This window comes from Budorcas taxicolor, chromosome 10, assembly GCF_023091745.1.
Source record: "Budorcas taxicolor isolate Tak-1 chromosome 10, Takin1.1, whole genome shotgun sequence".
NCBI lineage: Eukaryota > Metazoa > Chordata > Mammalia > Artiodactyla > Bovidae > Budorcas > Budorcas taxicolor.
In genome coordinates this window covers 36,761,010-36,788,850 of record NC_068919.1, presented here as the reverse complement: position 1 = coordinate 36,788,850, position 27,841 = coordinate 36,761,010, and the positions used below count along the sequence as shown (strand labels likewise).

At 36.2% G+C, this 27,841-nt stretch overlaps 1 protein-coding gene across 1 annotated transcript in view; it reads left to right on the top strand.

Annotated features, from left to right (window-relative positions):
• The window catches only part of UBR1 (ubiquitin protein ligase E3 component n-recognin 1), a 152,827-nt gene that overhangs the window by 44,994 nt on the left and 79,992 nt on the right, over positions 1-27,841 (top strand). The window contains exons 6-19 of the mRNA XM_052646203.1: positions 210-348; positions 1,330-1,392; positions 1,628-1,751; positions 2,034-2,141; positions 2,783-2,871; positions 12,139-12,237; positions 13,107-13,264; positions 18,529-18,628; positions 19,152-19,280; positions 22,212-22,392; positions 24,857-24,918; positions 25,190-25,300; positions 26,239-26,304; positions 26,590-26,691. Of these exons, the coding sequence (XP_052502163.1) occupies positions 210-348; positions 1,330-1,392; positions 1,628-1,751; positions 2,034-2,141; positions 2,783-2,871; positions 12,139-12,237; positions 13,107-13,264; positions 18,529-18,628; positions 19,152-19,280; positions 22,212-22,392; positions 24,857-24,918; positions 25,190-25,300; positions 26,239-26,304; positions 26,590-26,691 (1,531 nt within the window). The remainder of the gene's footprint in view (positions 1-209; positions 349-1,329; positions 1,393-1,627; positions 1,752-2,033; positions 2,142-2,782; positions 2,872-12,138; positions 12,238-13,106; positions 13,265-18,528; positions 18,629-19,151; positions 19,281-22,211; positions 22,393-24,856; positions 24,919-25,189; positions 25,301-26,238; positions 26,305-26,589; positions 26,692-27,841) is intronic.

Sequence of the window (27,841 nt, the reverse complement as noted above, 5' to 3'; positions counted from 1 at the left end):
CTGGAAAATCCCATGGACGGAGGAGCCTCTTAGACTGCAATCCATGGGGTCGCAAAGAGTCCAACATGACTTCACTTTCACTTTTCTCATACATAGGAAACTACATGGTGCTACTCATCACAGGGCATTTTTTATTTTAGCCTGGTTTTCATGTTTTCCTTTGCTTATTTGTTACAGTATCTGAATTTATATCTTTTTGTTTTAAACAGGGAGAAAAATGATAGATACTACTGTGTCCTTTTCAATGATGAACACCATTCATATGACCATGTTATATACAGTCTACAAAGAGCTCTTGACTGTGAGCTTGCAGAGGCCCAGTTGCACACCACTGCCATAGACAAAGAGGTTCGTGAGTTTCATTTGAATTATTATACTGTCTTCATCAGCTTCCTAGAAATTGGGTGTTGCCAAGTAGCTCTGTAGCCCTTGCCAAGTGCTTTAGTAGTGTGTTAGGTACAACCATGCTCTTCATTTATTCCTTATAGCCCAAGTAAATTGGTTGAAACTTGGTTTTTCTGTGTGTGTATATTACAGTTTTAGATGACTATTATTTTCCTTTTTTAGTCTAAACAGAAAGTTACTGAATATATTTGGCAAAGAGCAGTTAAGAATGTCAGCTCAACCTTAGTTCTGTTTCTGTAAATTATTGAATAAATGACTAAATACATGAATCCTGAAAAGTTGGTTAGCTTAACAGTATTTATTAAAACTATTTATAGAATAATGTTGATAACATGGCTCAGCTTTTATTTAACACCCATCCAAAGCAAAATGTGTTCTTCAGATAGGCAGAAGAAATATTAACCTAATCCCTACCCTCAAGAGGAGTGTAAGACAGTGGAAGAAGCATCACGACACTAGTTACTGGTGCTGTGATTCTAGGACTTGAGAATTAGTATCCGTTAGGCCACACCTCTAACCCACTAGTGGACTGCATGTGTGCTATGTAACACATGTTAAAGAATTTCAGTTTCACTCATGAAAAGTATCTAAGGCATGTATTAATAATAGTAGTTTATTAAACCTAATTTATTGTTATCTAATAGAGTACACTACAATAAGTAAATAATGACATTCTTGAGAAGCAAGAAATCTGAGACTCTAAAGTATAGAAATTCTCTACTAGTGGCATTCAAAGTTCTGAAGCTGCATGAAGGTAGCTAATGCTAAACATTTCTGTTTATCTTATAGGTGTTATCAATCTTAGGATTTTTAGGTGGTCAAAAATGGCTAATAATTAAGAGCTTGTTGGTTCTTTGGGTTTTATATTACTTATTGATTGGGATTGTCAATCTACTACTTAATTTCTTGTTTGTCTATAATTAGGGTCGTCGGGCTGTTAAAGCAGGTGCTTTTGCTGCTTGCCAGGAAGCAAAGGAAGATATAAAGGTAATTTTCTGAATTAGTGTCAAAAGGAAAATGTTAAGAGGAATGTACAAGAGCCCAAGTAAAACAGTTACATTGTTGAAGTGGTTTGACATCCTAAGTAAACATAAGTTTGGAGCATTTAGACCCAGAGATTTGAAAATGTAACAGTTATATGATTTGTTTTTTTGAGGAATAGATAATTTTTAAAACAAAAATTTAAAAACTAGTTTGTTTCTAATATTCCTTTCATTTGTAGAGTCATTCAGAAAATGTCTCTCAACATCCACTTCATGTAGAAGTATTACACTCTGAGGTTATGGCTCATCAGAAATTTGCTTTGCGTCTGGGGTCCTGGATGAATAAAATTATGAGCTACTCAAGTAAGCATATAGCCTGTTTTTCTTATTTTTCATAAAACATTGTCTTTTTAAACAGCCACAGATTTTAAAATGTTGTTGAGTATAAAGTAAAATGATTGTTGTTTGTTTTAAATGCTATGAATAATGTTTTGTTGGCTCTTGATTCTTTGATGTTGACAGAATTATTCTTGACATCAAGTATGAGAGGATTTACTGTTAGTTTTTTCATACGTTCTTATAGGAAATGTATTTTTGGGAGAAATACTTTAAGAATAAAAACTACATAACTTCTTTTGTTTGCAGGTGACTTTAGACAGATCTTTTGCCAAGCTTGCCTTAGAGAAGAACCTGGCTCTGAGAATCCCTGTCTCATAAGCAGGTTAATGCTTTGGGATGCAAAGCTTTATAAAGGTAGGTAGATCTTTACTTACACTTCTTGCTTTGAAGCAAAGGAATATTATAGCTGTAGTGGAATTGTGATCTCTTTTATTTATTAAATAAGTTAACTTGATAAGATATTATATTTTCAGGGTGAGATTAACCAGTCAATATGTATTCGTCTGTATTAAAACCCAGGGAGATTGCCTTTTAATTGTAGTGCCTTTTCATTTAGTCAGAACCAGTAAAAAAGAGTATGTATGTATTCATGTAGTAATGCCATTATAAAAGCCATGTTAATTTTCATTTTTAAAATCTAAACAAAGACCCAAAAGTAAAAAGTTAGAGAAAGGCTAAAGGGGATGGATAAGGGAAGGAACGTAGGGTAGTTTTTAATGAGACAGAAAGAAAAGAAATGGAGAAAGGTTGGGCGAAGTAGGATGAAGTAAGGTACAACAGTGAGGGGGTACAGAAAATAAGGGAAAAGGCATTATATGTATGTATTTTAAATTCTAGCTCTTAAATATTAGCGTAATAAGTGCCACTGATATTTGAGTCCTTGAAGTCTTCTTAGCATGTGAAATATTTTTATAGTGTTCTGCCACTACTAATAGCTAAAATGTTTTCTTTGCCTTGGCAATGCTCCTCCCACTTCTCCCCAAAATGATTTATAGGTGCCCGTAAGATCCTTCACGAGTTGATCTTCAGCAGTTTTTTTATGGAGATGGAGTACAAAAAATTCTTTGCTATGGAATTTGTGAAGGTAATTGCTCTTTATAAATAGATGTCAACAAATGAAAATAGAAAACCATTTTGTAAGTGAAATAATGGAAACAAAGGGGATAATTACAGAGCAGGAATTTAATTTTACAGCTTATTTGTTTTTCAAAAAGTTCATCATTTAACTTCACATTTGGTAGTATGAAAACAGTAGTCTAAGAGGAGATAGATAGTTGGAAAATGACCTGGAATTTGCTTGGACAAAGCAATAGGAAGATGTCACAATTATGAGTACATTTATCTTTTCTAATCATTTGTTTGTTAGTTAAAATTGTAACAAGAGCAGTGACTAGTTGAAAGAAGAGCAGGGAAAAGGAACAGATATATATACATGCTAAAAGGAGGCAGAAATTTGATGGGTAAGAGTTATACTTAACTATCTGAGGCTAGAATATACAAATTTATAGCTTTTTAAAAAATTTTCTTTTAATTGGAGGATTTGCTTTACAATATTATAGTGGTTTTTGCCATACATTGACATGAATCAGTCACAGGTGTACATGTGTCCTCTATCCCGAAGCCCCCTCCCACTTCCCTCCTCATCCCATCCCTCTGGGTTGTCCCAGTGCACCGGCTTTGAGTGCCCTGTTTCATGCATCGAACTTAGACTGGTCATCTGTTTCATGTATGGTTAACATACATGTTTCAGTGCTATTCTCTCATATCATCCCACACTCGCCTTCTCCCACAGAGTCCAAAAGTCTGTGCTTTACATCTCTATATCTTTTGTTGTCTCGCGTATAGGGTCATCATTACTGTCTTTCTAAATTCCATATATATGTGTTAAAATATGCATTGGTCTTTTTCTTTCTGACTTCACTCTGGATAATAGACTCCAGTTTCATCCATATCATTAGAACTGATTCAAATGTGTTCTTTTTAATAGCTGAGTAATATTCCATTGTGTATATGTACCACAACTTTCTTATCCATTCATCTGCCAATGGACATCTAGGTTGCCTCCATGTCCTAGCTATTGTTAACAGTGCTGCGGTGAACATTGGAGTACACGTGTCTCTTTCAATTCTGGTTTCCTCAGTGTGTATGCCCAGCAGTGGGATTGCTGGGTCGTAAGGCAGTTCTACTTCCAGTTTTTTAAGGAATCTCCACAATGTTCTCCATAGTGGCTGTACTAGTTTGCATTCCTACCAATAGTGTAAGAGTGTTCCCTTTTCTCCACACCCTCTCCAGCATTTATTGTTTGTAGACTTTTTTGATAGCAGCCATTCTGATCAGCGAGAGATGGTACCTCATTGTGATTTTTATTTGCATTTCTATGATCATGAGTGATGTTGAGCATCTTTTCATGTGTTTGTTAGCCATCTGTATGTCTTCTTTGGAGAAATGTCTGTTTAGTTCTTTGGCCCATTTTTTGATAGGGTCGTTTATTTTTCTGGAATTGAGCTGCTTGTATATTTTTGAGATAATTTTTTATTAGTTGCTTCGTTTCTATTATTTTCTCCCATTCAGAAGGCTGTCTTTTCACCTTTATAGTTTCCTTTGTTGTGCAAAGAAGCATTTAATTTTAATTAGGTCCCATTTGTTTGTTTTTGCTTTTGTTTCCATTTCTCTGGGAGGTGAGTCATAGAGGATTTTGCTGTGATTTATATCAGATAGTGTTTTTCCTATGTTTTCCTCTATGAGTTTTATAGTTTCTGGTCTTACATTTAGATCTTTAATCCATTTTGAGTTTATTTTTGTGTATGGTGTTATAAAGTGTTCTAGTTTCATTCTTTCACAGGTGGTTGAGCAGTTTTTCCAGCACCACTTGTTAAAGAGATTGTCTTTTCTCCATTGTATATTTTTGCCTCCTTTGTCAAAGATAAGGTGTCCACAGGTGCGTGGATTTATCTCTGGGCTTTCTATTTTGTTCCAATGATCTGTATTTCTGTCTTTGTGCCAATACCAATACTGTCTTCTTGATGACTATAGCTTTGTAGTATAGTCTCAAGTCAGGCAGGTTGATTCCTCCACTTCTATTCTTCTTTCTCAAGATTGCTTTGGTATTCAAGGCTTTTTGTATTTCCATACAAATTGTGAAATTATTTGTTTTAGTTCTCTGAAAAATACTGTTGGTAGCTTGATCGGGATTGCATTGAATCTGTAGATTGCTCTAGGTAGTATACTCATTTTCACTATATTGATTCTTCCGATCCATGAACATGGTATATTTCTCCATCTATTTGTGTCATCTTTGATTTCTTTCATCAGTGTTTTATAGTTTTCTATATATAGGTCTTTTGTTTCTTTAGGTAGATTTATTCCTAAGTATTATATTCTTTTTTTTTGCTATGTTGAATGGGATTGTTTTCTTAATTTCTCTTTCTCTTTTCTCATTGTTAGTATATAGGAATGCAAGGGATTTCTGTGTATTAATTTTATATCCTGCAACTTTACTATATTCATTGATTAGCTCTAGTAATTTTCTGGTAGAGTCTTTAGAGTTTTCTATGTAGAGGATCATGCCATCTACAAACAGTGAGAGTTTTACTTCTTCTTTTCCAATTTGGGTTCCTTTTATTTCTTTGTCTTCTCTGATTGCTATGGCTAAAACTTCCAAAACTATATTGAATAGTAGAGGTGAGAGTGGGCACCCTTGTCTTGTTCCTGATTTTAGGGGAAATGCTTTCAGTTTTTCACCATCAAGGGTAATGTTTGCTGTGGGTTTATCATATATGGCTTTTATTATGTTGAGGTATATTCCTTCTATGCCTGCTTTCTGGAGAGTTTTTATCATAAATGGGTGTTTGATTTTGTCAAAGGCTTTCTCTGCATCTGTTGAGATAATCATATGGTTTATATCTTTCAATTTGTTCATGTGTTATATGACATTGATTGATTCGCAGATATTGAAGAATCCTTGCATCCTTGGGATAAAGCCCACTTGGTCATGATGTATGATCTTTTTAATAGGTTGTTGGATTCTGTTTGCTAGAATTTTGTTGAGAATTTTTGCATCTATGTTTATCATGAGATTGGCATATAGTTTTCTTTTTTTGTGGCATTAGGGTGATGGTGGCCTCATAGAATGAGTTTGGAAATTTACCTTTCTGCTGCAATTTTCTGAAAGAGTTTGAGTAGGATAGGTGTTAGCTCTTCTCTAAATTTTTGGTAGAATTCAGCTGTGAAGCCATCTGGTCCTGGACTTTTGTTTGTTGGAAGATTTTTTATTACAGTTTCGATTTCAATGCTTGTGGTAGATCTGTTAAGATTTTCTGTTTCTTCCTGGTTCAGTTTTGGAAGGTTATACTTTTCTAAGAATTCATCTGTTTCTTCCAAGTTGTCCATTTTATTGGCATATAGTTGCTGATAGTAGTCTCTTATGATCCTTTGTATTTCTGGGTTGTCTGTTGTGATTTCTTCATTTTCATTTCTAATTTTGTTGATTTGATTCGTCTCCCTTTTTTTTCTTGAGTCTGGGTAATGGTTTGTCTATTTTATTTTATTTATCTTCTCAAAGAACCAGCTTTTAGTTTTGTTTTTTTACTGTAGTCTCTATTGTTTCTTTTTCATTTATTTCTGCTCTAATTTTTATGATTTCTTTCCTTCTACTAACCCTGGGGTTCTTCGTTTCTTCTTTTCCTAGTTGCTTTAGGTGTAAAGTTACATAATTTATTTATTTTTTCTCCTGTTTTCTGGAGGTTAGCTTGTGTTGCTATGAACCTTCCACTTAGCACTGCTTTTACTGAATCTCATAGGTTTTAGGTTGTTGTGTTTTCATTTTCATTCATTTCTATGCATATTTTGATTTCCTTTTTCTTCCGTGATTTGTTGATTATTCAGAAGCATGTTGTTTAGCCTCCATATGTTGTATTTTAATAGCTTTTTCCCTGTAGTTGAAATCGAATCTTACTGCATTGTGATTAGAAAAGATACTTGAAATGATTTCAATTTTCTTGAATTTACCAAGGCTAGATTTATGGCCCAGGATGTGTTCTGTCCTGCAAAATGTTCCATGTGCACTTGAGAAACTGGTGAAAGTCATTGTTTTGGGGTAAATGTCCTATAGATAGCAATTAGGTCTAACCAGTCCATTGTATCATTAAAAGTTTGTGTTTCCTCACTAATTTTCTGTTTGGTTGAGCTATCCATAGGTGTGAGTAGGGTATTAAAGTCTCTCACTATTACTGTGTGACTTAATTTCCCCTTTCATACTTGTTAGCATTTGCCTTATGTATTGAAGTGCTCCTATGTTGGGTGCATTTATATTTATAATTATTATATCTTCTTCTTGGATTGATCCTTTGATCATTACGTAATGTCCTTCTTTGTCCCTTTTCACAGTCTTTATTTCAAAGTCTATTTTATTTGATATGAGTATTGTTATTCCTGCTTTCTTTTGGTCTACATTTGCATGAAATATCTTTTGCCAGCTCTTCACTTTCAGTCTGTATGTGTCCCTTGGCTTGACGTGGGTCTCTTGTAGACTGCATTTATAGGGGTCTTATTTTTGTATCCATCCAGCCAGTCTGTCTTTTGGTTGGGGCATTCAACCCATTTACATTTAAGGTAATTATTGATAGGTATGATCCCGTTGCCATTTACTTTGTTGTTTTGGGTTTGAGTTTATAAACCTTTTCTGTGTTTCCTTTCTAGAGAAGATCCTTTAGCATTTGTTGATGAGCTGGTTTGGTGGTGCTAAATTCTCCCAGCTTTTGCTTGTCTGTAAAGCTTTTGATTTCTCCTTCATATTTGAATGAGATCCTTGCTGGTTATAGTAATCTGGCTTGTAGGTTTTTCTCTTTCAGCACTGGAAGTATGTCCTGCCTTTCCCTTCTGGCCTGAAGAGTTTCTGTTGAAGAATCAGCTGTTATCCTTATGGGGATCCCTTTGTGTGTTATTTATTGCTTTTGCCTTGCTGCTTTTGATATTTTCTCTTCATTAGTTTGATTAATATGTGTCTTGGGGTGTTTTTCCTTGGGTTTATCCTGTTTGCAACTCTCTTGGTTTCTTGGACTTGGGTGTCTATTTCCTTCCCCATTTTAGGGAAGTTTTCAACTGTTATCTCCTCAGGTATTTTCTCATGCCCTGTCTTTTTGTCTTGTTCTTCTGGGACACCTGTTATTCGAATGTTGGGGTGTTTAACATTGTCCCAGAGGTCTCTGAGGTTGTCCCCATTTCTTTCTATTCTTTTTTCTTTTTTCCTCTCTGCTTCATTTATTTCCACCATTCTGTCTTCCACCTTACTTATCCTATCTTCTGCCTCAGTTATTCTACTGTTGGTTCCCTCCAGAGTGTTTTTGATCTCATTTATTGCATTATTCATTATTGACTGACTCTTTATTTCTTCTAGGTCCTTGTTAAACATTTCCTGCATCTTCTCAATCCTTGTCTCTAGTCTATTTATCTGTAACTCCATTTTGTTTTCAAGATTTTGAATCACCTGTATTATCATTATTCTGAATTCTTTTTCAGGTAGACTCCATATCTCCTCCTCTTTTGTTTGGTTTAGTGAGCATTTATCGTGTTCCCCTACCTGCTGAATATTTCTCTGTCTTTTCATTTTGTTTCTATTGCTGTGTTTGGGGTGCCCTTTCTGTAGGCTGAAAGTTTGTTTCCTCTTTATTGTGGAGCCTGCTTCCTGTGGGTGGGGTTGGACTAGTGGCTTGTCAAGGTTTCCTGGTTAAGGGAGCTTGCATCTGTGTTCTGGTGGATGGAGCTGTATCTCTTCTCTCTGGAGTGCAGTGAAGTGTCCAGTAGTGAGTTTGGGGGTGTGTATGAGTTTGACATGGCTTTGGACAGCTTGTCTTTTAATGTTCAGGGTTGTGCTCCTGCTTTGCTGGAGAATTAGCATAGTATGTCTTGCCCTGGAACTTGTCCCTTGGGTGGAGCTTGGTTTCAGTGTAGGTATGGAGGCTTTTGAGTGAGCTCTTGTCTATTAATGTTCCCTGGAATCAGGAGTTCTCTGATGTTCTCAAGTTTTAGAACTAAGCCACCTGCCTCTGGCTTTCTGTCCTTCTCTTACAGTAGCCTCAAGACTTCTCCATCCATACAGCACAAATGAGAAAATACCTAGGTTAATGGTGAAGCAATTCTCCACAGCAGGGGACACCCAGAGAGATTCACAGAGTTACATAGAGACGAGAAGAGGGAGGAGGGAGATAGAGGTGACCAGGAGGAGAAGAGGGGCAGTCAAAAGGGGAGAGACCAGTCTAGCCAGTAATCAGTTCCCTAAGTGTTCTCCACAGCCCAGAACACCCCGAGAGATTCACAGAGTTAAGTCAAGAAGAGAAGGGGGAGGGAGGAGATAGAGATGACCTGGGGGAAGAAAGGGAGATTCAAAAGGGGAGAGAGCAATCAAGCCAGTAATCACACCCCTGAGTGAAAATGGATACTGAAGATTAGATTCTTAAAGGTACAAAATTGATAACAAATACCAAAAAGCAGAGATTAAAAATCTAGAGTAGAGGTTAGACTTTCAAAAAAAACAATATTGAAAATACAAAACAAAATCAATCACAAAAATTATAAAATATATATATATGAAATTTGCTTTAAAAATAGGGTCTTTTTTTCTGCAACATAATAATAGGTTATAAAAATGAAAATTAAAGGAGTAATAAAGAGGTTAAAGTTTAAAAAAGTGATAATAGTAAAAATATATCTAGGAATTTCTCTGAAGCTGTTGTGGGCAGTGTGGGGTCAGTTTAGTTTCAGATAGTTCCTTGTTCCAGCTTGTACTTGTTCTCAAGGTCTATAGGCCCCTCCAGTGCTTAGTCAATGTTAACTATAGGGGTTTAATCTGTTGCGCCTGTCACTTCCAGAGCTGTTCCCTCTTCTTTATTTTGGCTTCCTCTGTTTGCAAGTCTCTTCAGTGTCTAATTTCTGCCCTGACACAAGGGGCCGAACGTGGTCACTTATTTAGGCCTACTTGTTCAGTTGTGTTGTGGGGAGGGAGGGACACTGCAAGCAAATATTGCTGGCGTGTGAGGGGAGTGCTCGCAGTGTATGGACCACACTGAGTTTGCCCCAGCTCACGGCAGCATGTGCTTCCTGAGTCCACACTGCTCAGGCTCCAGGGTGCTCTGCAGGGGCACTGTCCAAAGCAGGCCCTGCAGTTTGTGCACTTCCCAGGTCTCAGCTGCTCAGGTTCTCAGGTACTCCGCAAGGGCACAGACTCGGCTGGGCACGCATTTTGTACCCTTCCCAGTTCCGAGCAGCTCAGGCCACCAGGTGTTTGGCAGATGCACTGTCCCAGGTGGGTCATGCATCTTAATCACCTCCCCAGTCCCAGCCACGTGGTTTCCCAGGTACCCTGCATGTCTCTTCTGGTGAGCTGATCTCAGGCTGCAACCCTCCTGGCAGATGTCAACCATCCAGGATCCCAGGAAGACATGGTTAGCAACTAGAAGCCTGCTTACAGTTTAGTGGAGGATGCCCATCTCTGGGACCAAGATTGGAGCAGCCACTTGCCTTCCAACTCTGGCTGTCACTCACCTGCTTCTCTGCCTCCAACAGAGGGGAGAGAGCAGAGGGCTGTACACAGCCGGCTAGCTTTCCTTTGGTATTGTCTCAGTCCTTTGTTCTGTGAGCAACACAGGCTGTGCTTTAAAGCCTTTTGCGGGAAAGTTCTCTTTTTCTTTTTTCCCCCTCTCTGGCTATCCCACACTTTGGGTTGCTGTCTCACGTTAGCTCCCTCAGATTGTCCTCAGGGCATTCAGGCCCAGTCCTTACCCTAAGCACCGATTATGCAGCCTACCCCTCCCTGTCCAGCCCCTGCTGGCTGGTGGCAAACGCAAGCGTTTGGGCTACTTTTCCACTGGCAGTTGTGTTTAGGTGAGTATTCTGTGGGTTTTGTGGGGTTTTTTTTTTCTCCTGGTTATGTTGCCCACTGAAATTGCGAAACTCCCCACAGACCCACCTGAGAGAGGGTTTCCTACTGTTTGGAAACTTTTCCTCCATCACAGCTCCCTCCCCAGGACCAGTCTCTGTCCCTAACTCTTTTGTGTCTCTCTTTGTCTTTCATGTTTTGTCCTACCTTCTTTCAAGGAGAATGGGCTGCCTTTCTGGGTACTTGGTGTCTTCCGCCAGGGTTCAGAATTTGTTTTGTGGAAGCTGCCCAGCATTCAAATAATCTTTTGATGAATTTGTGGGAGGAAAAGTGTCCTAGTTCTCCTATTCCTCCGCCTTCTTAGGACTGCTTCTATAGCTTTTTAATATTGTTTTGTTGATCTATTGTATATCCCTTACATTGTTGTATTTTCTTGTGTGTCTCTCAAGTTAAATTAGTTAGAACATGTACTTCTTTAAATCTTCTACTTTGTCTTATACAGAGGTATGCAAGAAATTCTTGTTAGTTTATTCTGATTTTGAGTTGCACAAAATTCTGCAAAACTTAAGTCAGAGGTAGAATCAGAATGGAATTGGAAACAGAATGTGAAATAATGGTTATCACAGGTAAATGATACTGTGGGATAAGATACTTGCACTTCCTGGATTTTATAATTAGATTGATAAAAGCAGCTAAGATATTTGGTTTCTTGAAAGGTGATGACAACTCAAATTATCAACTCTATTCTTCAAAAACTCTTTAGAGGTAGAATAAAGGACCATGTATGTGATCTGAAATGAATTTTTTCTTTATACAACAGCAGTTTACCCTCCTTAGGATTACCTGTTAAACTTCATGTGAATTCTAATGGATGGAATTAAATACGTAGGTCAAGGATCTAATACTGTGCTTACATATAATAGCTGCTTGAGGCATGACTGGATGTATTATTGTTTTTGTTCTCGAAAGATATCAGGGTTGATTTTCATCTGGTATGCATTAGTATGGATAAGAAGTTATGCATAGCCAGCATCCATTCTGTTTCAGGCTGGATTGAATCTGATGATTGATTTTCTGGGTCATATCAGTTTTTAAATACATTTAATATAGTCCCTGCTGTATTTCATTGGGAAGAAAATCTGCTAAAGATTGCCCCAGATTCTGTTTGGAGAAAGGATACATTGCACCTTTGCAGTGCTCTGTGATTTTTACCTCTGTGTGTATGTATGTGTGTTTCGTTTTTTAAAAATCATTATTTCTTACTATACTAGATTGGATAGCTGAATTCTTTTTCAATCTTTTGTTACTTGCTGTTTTAGTAAATTTTTGTTGACTGTACTATCTCCCTTTAATAAATAGGTATTACAATACTTGCCATCTTATACATAGAAACAAATATAGCAGCTGTTAAAATTGGGATTTTAAAAGTTTTCAGTAGTCATTTATAATTGCTTCTCTACTTATTGTTGTATCTTTCAGTATTACAAGCAGCTCCAAAAAGACTATATCAGTGATGATCATGACAGAAGTATCTCTATAACTGCACTCTCAGTTCAGATGTTTACTGTTCCTACTTTGGTATGTATTAATTAGTCTTGACAATCTTTATAAGTTACATTTGTTTTGTTTTTGAAGAATTTTATTTAATGTTGAATTAAAACCATTTCTGAGTCACTATGTTCTATTCCACTTGGAAAATTGAGTAATTCTTCAGTGGTATCAGCATGTGAATACTTTAATGGTTCCCAAGGTCTAGGTAACCCATGGAGTGGGAGTGGTGGCTCTGAGTTGGTTTGAAAGTCCTCATCTCTGCAGGGGAACACCAGAGCTGGTTTCTTGGTGTCTAGAGTAACTTAGGAGCAGTGCCTTATTAATACCTTTACTCTTATTGTTGTTGGGGGTGAGAGGAGAGCCTAAGATACAGCAAAACTGGGGGAGAGTATGACTGTCAGGCATTTGCAGGAGATGGTGCTGCAAGGCTTGGGAGGAGAGTGAAGGATTCTGCTTCCTTTTTGTACTACTACCATTGCTGTTTCTTATGGACAGTTTGGTTTCTACTTTCTCTTTTCAAAGCCCAGAGAAAAGGATATGAAAGAGAAATTGAATTGTGAGTGAGGGGGAAATGTCAGAATACATAATGTATATGATAGAAGCCTGAAGTATATCTGTTTGTTCTGCTTCGCTCACTGTATAATTAATAGTGGTAAACATTCATGTCAGTAACATGTGTAATGGGCTTGGGGTGTTCAGACAGGTTTTTTCCAGTTCCTGAGAGGTAGGGAACTTTTAGAAAATAATTTCTCAGAAATTGCTATTCTGTGAGAATAAGGACTGTGTTTGATGCTCAGCAAACATTTATTCAAAATGACTTACCAACCAAATGAATAGATAAAATCCATACTATAATAAGTTAATACTAATGACAATATTCTTGACATATTCTACAGGCTCGACATCTTATTGAAGAGCAGAATGTTATCTCTGTCATTACTGAAACTCTCCTGGAAGTTTTGCCTGAGTATTTGGATAGGAACAATAAATTCAACTTCCAGGGTTATAGCCAAGACAAATTGGGAAGAGTATATGCAGTAATTTGTGATCTAAAGTAAGTTGTTCAAGTCAAAAGGTGAGGGTACCTATTAAACACAGTTGGATTTATTCTATCCTATAAATAAACATCTGATCTTTTTGGTTATCTAGTGATAACGAGTACAAAGAACTGTGACTTTCATGTCAGTAAATCTCTTAAGTAAAGGCTTCTTATAGAGTTAAAATCAGGTCAATAAAGAAGGTACTGAGGAAGGGCCCCTCATAGGATCTAGGGTCTTTGGAGATCATTAAATGAATCTCCATTGTAATCACCATGTCTTCCACTCACTTCCACTCATGCGTTTTGCTTCTGCCCCTCTTGCATAGTCTCTTTGTGGTTAGTTTCAAAGGATCTTATTGATGTGAATATTTTTAATTCCCTTTTTCCTAGATATGATCAAGTTATATATATTCATCCAAGGTTTCTTAAGACATTCTCTCTGAAGAGAATAGAGTTTCCTTTTAAACTGAAGTTGAAATCACATGATAGATCATATTTGGGATCATTGAACCTAGAAGGAAATAAATTTCTATTTTTCTTTAAATAGATGGTGACTACTGTAAGGATTATGCTATATAAAGGATTCAATAAATCATAAACTTCAAAAAATTATTTTAAGAATATATTGACAAAATATGTTTCATTTACTTTGCTGTTTAAAAAAGAGCTCTGAGATATATATGATTATTTATTCTTGTCCCTTGGGGAATAAAATCACTCTAATTTTTTCCATTTCCTCTAGTGACCATGTAAGGTATAAAGGGATACAAACAAGTTTCCAAACCAACCTAGAAATAGTTTAATTAGAAAAATACATTTGACAAAATTTCTGAAACTATTCATTGGATCCCTGGTAATACTGAGAAAAATGCTTCCAGACCTTTTCCAATTCCTCAGTTTCTAAACATGATTATAACATGTAATTCATTCTTTAAAGTTCCTTAAATTATTATGTTATCATATCTTCAGTACAAGTTGAGATGGCAATGAGTTCAGTAGTGACTTACGATTTAGCTAGTGTGATTTGCAAATTATGCATAATTTATATCACACAAAACAAAAAATATACAAAAACTCCAGATAGCAGTACTTAATGCTTAGTGTTAAATTACTCTATTTGTCATTCCTCTGGTCTGCTGTGTAGGAAAAATCTCTTTACTGTAGTTCTCATTGCTCTGAAGTATTCTTATAACGGAGTTATTTTTCTATCCAGAGAAGTAGTGCATAATCACTCATTATTTTACCATATTTTATTTTATTTTGTGGATCTCTGACTATAATTATTCTCTGCAGTAAATAATTTAGAGTTACTTCAACTCTTTGCGACCCCATAGACTATAGCCTGCCAGACTTCCCTGTCCATGGAGTTCTCCAGGCTAGAATACTGGAGTGGGTTGCCATTTCCTCCTCCAGGCTGCATCTCCTTGTCTCCTGCATTAGCAGGTGGGATTCTTTCACCGTTGTACCACCTGGGAGGCCTACCCCTGTGGTAAACCTTTAGGGTCCTTGGTTGGGAAGGTAATTTTAAAGTTTTCCCACTCTTCTAATGCTCACAACTTCTTTTCTACATCCTTATATAAATAGACATATCTCTAATGACAAGGAGAAGGGAAAATTAATGTCTTTTGAGGACTTATTTAATTCACTCTCACAAGGGTCCTGTGTTATTTATTAGTAACCATTGTGTGTTAAGGAGCTTTGCTTATTTTACTTCATTTTATTCTTGCAATGTTCTCATAAGGCAGGTGATATAATCTTTATTTGTAGATTATATTTATTTGCATAAGGTCATAAAGCTAAGTAAGTGGCAGGATTTGACCCTACCACTATTTGTCTGTAATGCTCATGTTCCTTTCACTACATCAAGTAGCCTCACAGACTACATAAACAGCAGTAAAGCCTTCTCTGAAACCTGGCCTAAAACACCAATCAGATATGCCCTTCATTTTACAAGTAATTATTGATCCCCATTTCTCAATCTCTCATTGTAGAAATTTTGTAGTCATTCTTATTATTTCCCCATAGACTTATTCATTCACTACTTCTTCTTGAAACCCTTTTAAATCAGAAATAGCCACAAATACTTTTAATGCCTTTTAGTTGTTTCTTTTCTTCTTTACTCTTTCTTTTCTTCCTGTCTCTTGCATCTTCTTTACTTCTTAGGTCTCCTACAGGAGTCAGGCATAAACTATGTGAAGTCACTAGAAACATAAATTCTTCTCTAGATCAGTGCTTCTCAAATATTAATATGACTGCAGATCATTGTGGGAGCTTGTTAAAACACAGACTGAGTAGATCTGACTAGAAACCAAGATTCTGCATTTCTAAAGATTTACTTGATGCTGATACTTCTGGTGTGTGAACCAACCTTTTGAGTAGCACTGTATATCACGATGGTGTGATCACTCACCTAGAGCCAGACATCCTGGAATGGGAAGTCAGGTGGACCTTAGAAAGCATCACTACGAACAAAGCTAGTGGAGGGGATGGAATTCCAGTTGAGCTATTTCAAATCCTGAAAGATGATGCTGTGAAAGTGCTGCACTCAATATGCCAGCACATTTGGAAAACTCAGCAGTGGCCACAGGACTGGAAAAGGTCAGTTTTCATTCCAATCCCAAAGAAAGGCAATGCCAAAGAATGCTCAAACTACCACACAATTGCACTCATTTCACATGCTAGTAAAGGAATGCTCAAAATTCTCCAAGCCAGGCTTCAGCAATACGTGAAACCGTGAACTTGCAGATGTTCAAGCTGGTTTTAGAAAACGCAGAAGAACCAGAGAGATGATTCGCTGGATCATGGAAAAAGCAAGAGAGTTCCAGAAAAACATCTATTTCCGCTTTATTGCCTATGCCAAAGCCTTTGACTGTGTGGATCACAATAAACTGTGGAAAATTCTGAAAGAGATGGGAATACCAGACCACCTGACCTGCCTCTTGAGAAACCTATATGCAGGTCAGGAAGCAATAGTTAGAACTGGACATGGAACAACAGACTGGTACTAAACGGGAAAAGGACTTTATCAAAGCTGTATATTGTCACCCTGCTTATTTAACTTATATGCAGAGTACATCATGAAAAATGCTGGGCTGGAAGAAGCACAAGTTAGAATCAAGATTGCCAGGAGAAATATCAAGAACCTCAGGTATGCAGATGACACCACCCTTATGGCAGAAAGTGAAGAGGAACTAAAAAGCCTCTTGATGAAAGTGAAAGTGGAGAGTGAAAAAGTTGGCTTAAAGCTCAACATTCAGAAAACGAAGATCATGACATCTGGTCCCATTACTTCATGGGAAATAGATGGGGAAACAGTGGAAACAGTGTCAGACTTTACTTTTTGGAGCTCCAAAATCACTGCAGATGGTGACTGCAGCCATGAAATTAAAAGACGCTTAGTCCTTGGAAGAAAAGTTATGACCAACCTAGATAGCATATTGAAAATCAGAGACATTACTTTGCCAACCAAGGTCCATCTAGTCAAGGCTATGGTTTTTCCAGTGGTCACGTATGGATGTGAGAGTTGGACTGTGAAGAAGGCTGAGTGCTGAAGAATTGATGCTTTTGAACTGTGGTGTTGGAGAAGACTCTTGAGAGTCCCTTGGACTGCAAAGAGATCCAGCCAGTCCATTCTGAAGGAGATCAGCCCTGGGATTTCTTCGGAGGGAATGATGCTAAAGCTGAAACTCCAGTACTTTGGCCACCTCATGCGAAGAGTTGACTCATTGGAAAAGACTCTGATGCTGGGAGGGATTGGGGGCAGGAGGAGAAGGGGTCGACAGAGGATGAGATGGCTGGATGGCATCACTGACTCGATGGATGTGAGTCTGAGTGAACTCCGGGAGTTTGTAATGGACAGGGAGGCCTGGCATGCTGCGATTCATGGGGTCGCAGAGAGTTGGACACGACTGAGCAACTGAACTGAACTGTGCTCTAGAAAAGAGCCAATCTTTGATGCCATTTATTCATTGTGATAGAATTTAAACTTTAGTCTTTTTTACTTTTACTTTAAAGGAAAAGTTTAGAATGTACTTAGCATACTTTAAAGTTATTTCTTTAGTAAAGTCCAAGATGATTGTATTTTAACTTTGAACATATTAATGGATATTTAAAGAAAGGGAAAAACTAAGCTATAATCCTTATTGTCTTTACAAATAAAACTTAATTTTTCCTCCATCTTTTTGCCTTGTCTTTTATGTTCTGCGTTACTTCCTTTGTGTCCTTTTTTGGGGAGCTTAAATTTCGATTACAGTGTCCAGGATACATATCTGTTTTTTCCCTCTACACTGTGAACCTCAAGGGTTGGGTATCTTATCTGTGTTTCTGTTCCTGATACCTGTTGTGTAATAGGAATTGATTTGGGTTGACTGAGTGCAAAATCATTTTATCAATTATTAATTATTCCTTCCTGAGAAGTTATTTCATGGTAAACCTTGTTCCCATTGGACGTGAAACCAGTCATTTTCTTTGCAGTCTAAAGAATTATTGTTCTTATAAATTGTAGGCTACATTGGGTCTGTTTATCCTTTCAAACAAATATATTCCGTTATGTAAGCCAGGATGACATAGGTGTTTATATCCTTCTTCTGGATCAGGGCAAAGAATGCCTGGAGGTAGGAAGTCTTTTACAAATTTCCTGACTCACCAGCAGTAGTTTATCTATGGTACTGAAATCAGATAACAGGACTGAATGGCTCTGGTAACCAGTGCCAGGTATTCACACCAAGTTACAAATCTATAGTCATACTGAGCAGCAGCAATAAAAGTATTGAATCCTCAGGCCAAACTACTATATGCATTGCAATTTTTCTGTAATTCTTACGACTACATGCTTTAGGGGTAAAAGCGTGTCATTTTAATGAATAAGATTAGTTTTTAACTTACAGAATATACTGAAACAGTTTGCACAGACAACAGACATCCTGCACAGGTAGTTTTAACATGTATTTTGAGACTGAGGGGATTTCATCTGGTCCTTCGGGTAAAGTATATGAATGCTTTTAGAAAGTTTGTATTGTGATTGTCCGTCTGTCACCAGCTAGTTTCCTTCTAGGTTCACTTAATCAGCCTAATTTTTGAGTGGAGAACTCAGGCTTTAGCCTTGACATCTGCCTCTGGTAGAGCATTCACAGTTTGCTGGCATAATTCTAGTGCTGCCTAGAATTGTAAGAAATTAGAATACATAATTTTGATGAATCAACATTGTGTATAGCCCTGAGAACCTTAAAATTATGTCAAAATAGGAAAGTGAAATGTTTCTTTGTCTCTTGAAATATTAGATATATCCTGATCAGCAAGCCCACAGTATGGACAGAAAGATTAAGAATGCAGTTCCTTGAAGGCTTTCGATCTTTTTTGAAGATTCTTACCTGTATGCAGGTATGATGGTTCTTCTGTACATCAGTAAGATAAATTTATTTTAAAAATTTAATCCCAATTTTTCATGTTTTGTTTTGAGCAGATTACGGTTTTGAGAAAGAATAATTGTAGCAAAGTAAAAGTGAAATTTCAACACTGCCTCACTGATCCTGCTTTCATAGACCTTAGTTAACTGCTACTGTTACTATTTATGTTTATTAATGTATAGTATGTGATAACTGTTGTAAATATCTTCACACATTATTTCTTTTGAGCCTCATAGCAATCTTATGAGATAGTTACTATTATTATCCCCATTTTACATACAAGGGAATCATAGCTTAGAAATAATTTGACCAGGATCATACAGCTAGAGAGTGACAAGAGTAAGAGTTTGAATCCATGCATTCTGACTTAGATAGCCATGTTTTAAAAAAAATACTTAAGCATACATGAGTATGAACCTTGATAATTTTATATTTTGCCAATGGAGGAGCAAAGAAAGAGGGCCTATGTATGTATGTTAATTACTCTTTTCTTGTAGGGAATGGAAGAAATCAGAAGGCAAGTTGGGCAACACATAGAAGTAGATCCTGACTGGGAGGCTGCCATTGCTATACAGATGCAGTTGAAGAATATTTTACTAATGTTCCAAGAATGGTGTGCTTGTGATGTAAGTAAAGTTTGTTAAGAGGATCAGTGCCTTTTTAAGTGTTCTAATGGTTAATATTAATAGCACAGTTTTATGTTGCAACTTCCTTGATGTAAAGTTTTATTACTTCTGATATTTTCTTATATATTTGAATCATCTTATTAAATTTGTAGTTTTTTACACTTAGAAAATGTGCTCCATGGCATTCCATTTACTGTTAGGAAGAGTGGAATTTAAAAATTACAACACACACTAATCAATTAATAAATTAATTAAATTTATTTCCTTGGACATGAATATTAATAATATGAAAATTAGGATTAGACTTTTAAATAATCCAACAGTGGAAGTGGGTGGCTATTTATTCAATCAAGAGTCTTATTGTGTGCATTAAACCACCAAAAATATTACTTTTAAAATATAGAACTAATGTTTTTCCTTAAGCAATAATTTAGACCATAACCCTCTTTATTTTATTTTATTTTTTCCCTCATGCTGGAAACTTTTTTTTTTTATGCTATCATACTGTGTTGTTTTTTTTTTAACTTTACAATACTGTATTGGTTTTGCCACACATCAACATGAATCCACCACGGGTGTACACGTGTTCCCAATCCTGAACCCCCTCCCACCTCCCTCCCCATACCATCTCTCTGGTAGACCATAACCCTCTTTAAACACATAATCCTAATCAGATTCCCTTTTGAGAAGATGACCTCATTTATTTCTGCTCTAAGAAAATTAACATTATCTCAAATTTTTTCATCTTCTCCAGTTTTTCTGTACCACTCACTATAGTCTATTCACTGAGTTTCTGCATATATCTTCACTTTTGGTCTCTTTCTTTTTACCTCTTTCTTTCTTGAAGTGTTTTCTCTACCTAGGCTCTTGGTCTCAATCTATGTTACTTCTTCCTGGAGTTTCCTTCCTCTGGTATTTCCCACTCTTTCATTCATCTGCCTCAAACACCAGGACTGTCCTTAAAAACAATGAGAATAAAAGACCCCTTGTCACTGCTACTTCATAAACTGTTTTCGGTCTTCCTTTTTTCCTTTTCTGTTGCACCACCAGCAGTTGGTCACTGGTTCAGAGTGGCAGCTACACTCACAGACACAATAGACTTCAATCTAACGCAGTAGCTGTATAGAACAGTAAGGACAGGAAATATTGTCCAGTTGTCTGTCACAGCACATGTTTTTTGGCTCTCCTCACCTTTGTGAAGGGCATGGTTAATCGTTGGAGATGAGGTCAGTGTGTGGTGTTCATCTTTTCACCTGAAGATGTCTACATTTACTATCATCTGAAGTCATCTATATATGCTGTTACCACTCTTTAGCTTCTAAAACTGCTTTAGAGCCAGGCTTCTGTCCTTAGGAATTAATAGGAACTGTGTCTTGAAAAAATTTCAAAGCATCTATTTAGTAACCAAATTCAGGTCTTTTCCCTCTTCTTTAAATACCTGTAGCATTGTGTTCTTTTGAGAATCTTAATCATTTTGAAATTCTCTTTCCCTCTGATTTTCACAAGCCTTCTTATCCTGATATTTCTATTATTGATTACCCATTTCAATCAGTGATTGCCTTTTCCCCCTCAGTTCTTTCTGCCTAGTAAACGAGACATTCCCAAATATTTTCTTCTCTTTCTTACAGATCTTTTATTTCTCCCACCTCAGTTAAAACTTCATAAGATAACTTTCCCAAGCTATAGTATCACTTGTGTTTGTGTGTTGCACATGACTGCTTAGATCCTACATTTCTATTTCAAACTCAATATTAGTAAATTGATTTGTCATCATTTCATTCTATTTCCAGCTTGCATTTTCTCTTCTTGACTTTCTTGTTCTGTTCATGACACCATGATTCATGCATTCATCCATACAGGAAATCTGAGAGCTACTGTGTTCTGTGTATTAGATGTTAACAGACCTTTGAGGGAAAAAAATGTTTTGTGTTCAGGGAAGATTGAAAAATGTTAGGGTGAACAAAATCAAACATTTTTTTAAACCACTGAACTTCTCAAACCTTTTGATAAATCAATGGGTTAATCAATCATTTCTAAGAGGAATAGTCCCAAAATTTAACTATAGAATTCTTTTGTAAAAATAAAATCCATGTGAGAAATGCTCTTAAAAAGTGACCTTTGACTCATCTCCTTCCCATACTCACCCAGATTTGAGTCTTCCTCCTTCTAAATTTGTTTTATAATCCTAACGTATTTCCTGTAGGTTTATTCTTTTTTGCCATGACTGGCCGCACCCTTGTTGAGTCCCTTATCACCTTACACTTAACTTAGTAATGAAACTTTCTGTTGGTTTCCTTGTCTCCTAACATTGCCCCCTCCAATCCATCATCTTCAGTGACACCCACTAATTCTTCTTGAAACAATACATTGACTACATTATTACACATCAGATACTCTTCAAGTCTATTCAGATTCACATGGCTGTGCCAAGGCATGTTTCCAGTTTACTGGCTCATTAATTCTATCCATAAGCCTCTGATTTATCCAGATTTTATTCTTTTCCACTCCCTGAACAAGAGTTGTACTTCCCCTTATTTCTGTTTATTTTTTCTGTATCTCTGCTTACATTGCTACCATCTCTCCATCTTCCCCCCATGCTTAAGCTGCGTATTCTTTCAGACCCCACTCAAAAGCTATGTTTACAAATGTGTGTTCCCAATTATTTGTGATTTTTTTTCTTTTTTTGCCCTATTAGAGTTATTAGTTTATACCACTTACATGGCTTACAATTTTTTACTTTGATTGTGTATCTGTATCTGTCTGACTGTCTTAATGTTTCCTACAGGTTTGCAGATCCTGTTGAGGTAGCTCTAATAACACATAGAACAATTTTGTGCTTGTATTTATTTAATAGTAAATATTTATTGAATGATATATTAATAATAAAGTAGGTAACTTATCAGTTTATTTGCATTCTTACTTTCCTTTTAGGAAGAACTCTTACTAGTGGCTTATAAAGAATGTCACAAAGCTGTGATGAGGTGCAGTACAGGTTTCAAATCTAGTGGCAAAACAGTAATACAATTGTGTGGTCATACTTTGGAAACTAAGTCCTACAAAGTATCTGAAGATCTTGTAAGCATACATCTGCCACTGTCTAGGACTCTTGCTGGTGAGTGTTTATTTGGTTCTTGCGTGTTTGTATTAGCTTTGTCTTCTGTAGATAGTCATATTAGAATCAGTACTGCTTTTGTGAGCACATACGTAGATCAGATACTGCAGTTAAGAACTGTCACTGTCCTTCAAAGAGCTGTGACCAGACATGTCAGGGTGTTTGTTTACCTGGATCTTTTGTTATCTGGGTCAACTCATGGATCCTCATAGTATATACTTTAGGACCAACTTGGTAACTTATTGCCTATCCAAGCATATGGGAAAATCTTGTTGCAGTTTTTTCACCCTCTTCTCTGTCTGATTGCACCAGTGTGTTGACTCTGTCACTATTCCTTTCACCACTGAAAGAAAGAAATCATAGATTTTCTTCAATCATCCTTTGATTTGCTTTTCCATGTAAATTGGCCCTGTCAGTTTTTTTTTCTTTTAACAACTTTGTAGATGTGTTTGTATTTATATTTCTGTGGTAAAGTATACATAAAATTTACCATTTTAATCATGCTTAAGTATATAGTTCAGTGGTGTTAAGTATATTCACATTGTTGCACAACCATCACCACTATCCACATCCAAAATTTTTTCATCTTCCCAATCTGAAATTTTGTACCCATTCAACATAGCTTCTCATTCCTTGTTCACTACAGAGATTTTCTGTCTCTATGACTTGACTATAGGTATCTCATATAAGTGAAATCATACTTGTATCCTTTTATAATTGGCTTATTTCACTTAGCATAATGTTCTCAAAGTTCATCCATGTTGTGATGTGTGTAAGATTTCCTTCACCTTTAAGGCTGGATAATATTCCATAGTGGGCTTCCCTGGTAGCTCAACTGGTAAAGAATCCACTTGCAATGCAGGAGACCCCAGTTCCTGGGTCAGGAAGCTCCCCTGGAGAAGGGATAAGCTACCCACTCCAGTATTCTTGGGCTTCCCTGTGGCTCAACTGGTAAAGAATGCGCCTGCAATGCAGGAGACCTGGGTTCAATCCCTGGGTCAGGAAGATCCCCTGGAAGAGGGCATGGCAACCCACTCCAGTATTCTTGCCAGGAGAATCCACATGGGCAGAGGAGCCTGGCGGGCTACAGTCCATGGCATTGCAAAGAGTCGAACATGACTGAGCAACTAAGCACAGCACAATATTCTATAGTATGCATACCACATTCTGTTTATCTATTCATCCTCCAGTAGATGCTTAGGTTGCTTACAACTTTTGGCTGTTGTTGAATAGTGTTGCCATGAACACAAGTCTCCAAATATCCATTTGAATCCTTGTTTTCAGTTCTGGAGTTATACACCCATAGAGTGGTATTGCCGGATCATAACATAATTCTAGTTTTTAATTTTTTGAGGAGCCACCATACTGTTTTCGATGGCAGCTGCGCCATTTTACATTCCCAACAACAGTGCACAAGGATTCTAGTTTCTTTACATCCTCATCAACATTTGTTATTTTTTCTTTTAAATAACCATCCTAATAAGTGTGAACTGGTATCTCCTGTGGTTTTGATTTGCATTTTCTTAAAGATTAGTGATATTGAGCATTGTTTCCTGTGCTTACTGGCCATATGTATTTCTTCTTTGGAGAAATGTCTGATCAAGTCCATTGTCTATTTTTTAATCAGATTTTATTGTTGAGTTATTGGAATTCTTTGTATATTCTGGATATTAACTACTTATGAGGTATATGATTTCCTGATATTTTCTTCCATTCTGCGGGTTGCCTTTTCACTCTGTTGTTCGTGTCCTTTGATGCACAAAAGTTTTTAATTTGGTATAGTCTAATTTATTTTTCCTTTGATTAGCTATGTTTTTGATGTCATATCCAAGAAATTACTATCAAATCCAATGTTGCAAAGTCTTTTTCCTATGTTATTTTTTAAGAGTTTTATAGATTTAGGATCTGTGTTCAGATTGCTGATATCATTTTTAGGTAATTTTTGTTTGTGGTATAATTGACATGTGATTTTATGTCACTTCTATTTTTACAAAAAGAAATACCTAGATTAGTTATTATTTCTTTTTGTTTTATGGAGGTATAGTTGATTTACAATGCTGTGTTTAATTTCTGTTGGACAATAAAATGACTAAGTTATATATATATATATATATATATACACACGCATATTCTTTTTTCATAATGGTTTATCACAGGATATTTAATACAGTTCCCTGTGCTATACAGTTTTTATTTCTCCTGGTACTTGGTTTGTGAGGAAAATCATTTCTTAGGAAGAAGCATAGTATTTATATATATAAAAATAATACAGTGTAGGATCTTAAATATGTTAGTAATACTGTGTTTCAAAATTAGAAATCAAAACTTTGCATTCTGAGGCGTCATATCTAAGCTCAGTTAATGTATATTTAAATTTCACAAGTTTTCAAACTTGATGAATTAACTGGGAAACAAATCAACTGGGTTTATTGCTTTCTCATCTTTTTCATTTTTTAACTTTTAGGTCTTCATGTGCGTTTGAGCAGGCTGGGTGCTGTTTCAAGACTGCATGAATTTGTGCCTTTTGTAAGTGACTATTAAATTCTGACTTGCTTATATTCTATTTCTAAATACCTCTTGGTTGAGTGGGAAGAAAAAGATATTTTGAAACCTACCTGAATAATTCCCAGTTAATAATTTTATGTCTGTGTCATAGAACATTGAAACCTGAATCATGGTGACTTGGAGTCCTCTAGTTCAAGCCCTTCCATTTTACAGATGAGAAAATGGAGCGATGTATAGTGCCATAGCATCCAAACCTCTGAGAAATATTGAAATTGATCTCACTCTGTTTCAGGAGGATTTTCAAGTAGAGGTACTGGTTGAATATCCTTTGCGTTGTCTGGTATTGGTTGCCCAAGTTGTTGCTGAGATGTGGCGAAGAAATGGGCTCTCTCTCATTAGCCAGGTATGGCAAGGTGTAGTATTCATATTGTGTGTTCATTTTCTGCTTGCTTTTTCCTTTATTAATAAATATTTTACTTTGTATCCCTGGATTCTGCTCAGTATTTTTGTTTTCTAGCTCTTTTGTAAACTCAAGGAAGTTCTAGTGACCATGTGGACATTTTCCTTAATCCTGTTAAGCGGATAGGTCAGGTGAAAGCCGGTAGTACCACCAGAATCTTTCCCACTAATATATATCTTTTCTGAAGATTACCTTACTTGGGAACTGTAAACTTCCTACCACCAGTCTTAATTGAATGGCATCTTACAATTTTTCCCTCTGTTTTAGAGCAAATAAGGAGAAGTGCTTCCTGAAAGATGGGGAAACGAATTGTAAAGATACTACTTGGGAGAAAAATGGCATTGATTGATTGTAGGAATTTGGTTTACTTTTATTGAAGTGGGTGTTTTAAACTTAGTATGCTTTTCTCTGCTCAGTCATGTCCGACTCTGTGACTCCATGGGCTATAGCCCGCCAGACTCTGTCCATGGAATTTCCCAGGCAAGAATGCTGGAGTGGGTTGCCATTTCCTCCTCCAGGGGATCTTCCCAACCCAGGGATCGAACCTGGGTCTCCTGCATTGCAAGCAGATTCTTTACTGTTCAGCTACAGGGGAAATTCTTGCAATTGAACTTGGTGAGGGAGTCAATTATTTTGTTACACATGTTGAGAATAATAACTAGTATAGAGCATTTTAAACTCTGAAGTATTTTCATGCCATATTTTCTCACATCATCCTCCCAAATCCCTTAAAATGATTCATAAATTTACAGCTTCTTTTTTCTCTGCTACAAAGTAGTTCTTGGGGTTTCTAGTTTAGTAAAAATTCAAAGAATAGTTTTTGCTGAGAATTTTGAAATAAAATGATTCTTTTAGCTTCTGTTCTACCTTCTATTTTATAGGTGTTTTATTACCAAGATGTTAAATGCAGAGAAGAAATGTATGATAAAGATATCATTATGCTTCAGGTACCTATTTAAATTTGTTCTGATATGTTTCATAACCTTCCTTCCTATATTCCTTGTAGTAGGAGAAGATATTATAACATAATAACCTTTTTATAACTTATTATTGTATTATACTTTTATTTACTTAGGTGTTTCTCACTGTTGAGGTGAATATAGAATCATAGAAGCAGAAGGGACTGCTACAGTATCTTCTGCAGATTTACCGTATTCTCATAGCCCTACTACTAGAGACAAAATATTTCTCCATTTAATACATAGAACTATGGGACTTGATTTCTTTCACAGATTGGTGCATCTCTAATGGATCCCAACAAGTTCTTATTACTGGTACTTCACAGGTATGAACTTGCTGATGCTTTTAACAAGACCATATCCATAAAAGACCAGGTAAGTGATAGAAACTGATATGTAAATTAATCCAAAGAAAATTTTATTGTTAACTATTTTAATCATATATAAGATTATTTATTTATATATGTATATCTCCAAACACCACACACATACGTAAAACATACATCTACTTCTGCATGTACACACATATACTCTTTTCAATCTATAAAAATTAGAATGTACATGGATACAGAATCCCAACCTACTAGTCAGTATATATAAGGGACTTAAACATCTGTGAATTTTGGTATCTGCAAGGGTCCTGGAGTAATCCCCTGAGGATACTGAGTGATGACTGTATATAGATTAACAAAAAGGAGAAGAAAATCACATGAAACTCTGCCTCTTAGGAATGATCACTTTTAAAGTTTTGGTGTCGTTTTTTTTTAAAGGAAAAATTGAGTCTTTCATATGTGCTATTTTGCAATTTGCTTCCTGTGCTTGGTGAAATATTGTGATAGGTTTTTTTTTCTTGGCATTAAAGAAGTATATAACTGCATCATCTTTTTAACATAATTTTTAATGGCTGTGTAATATTGCACTCTATGATTGCATTATACTTTAGTCTCCTATTGCTGAAGGGGTTTTTTGATTTTTTTTGCTCTTATAAACATCTCTGCACCTCAAGGTTTAAATACTTGCCTACTTATTTTGTTAAAATAATTTCTTAGGAGTAGATTTGCTGGAGAATGCAGCATACCCTTTCTTATGTTTCTTGAATAGATACTGTCAAACTGACTCTCTCTAGCAGTATATACATCTGTAATGGCACTGGTATTTTGTTGATCTAATATATGAAAGATGGTGTTTAATTTTCATTTGCAGTTTTTTAGTTATCAGTGAGGTTGACTTTGTTTTCATGATTATTGACTTTATTTTTTTCCCTTTTTGGTAGTGAATTATCTGTTTCTGTCCTTCACCTTTTTCCTGTTTCTATAAAAGTTCCTTATTTAGTAAAGATATTCTTTATTTGTGTTTATTGCCTTTTTACAGTTTATAGTTTGTCTTTGGAGTTTTATCACCTCTTCATTGTTTTAATATTTCCTACCAGTTTATAAAGTAGGCTTTGTAATTTATGAATTGCATTATTTTATTCTTCAAATTAGAAGTCACTTACAAAGGCCCAAAGAATAGGATAGAAAATACA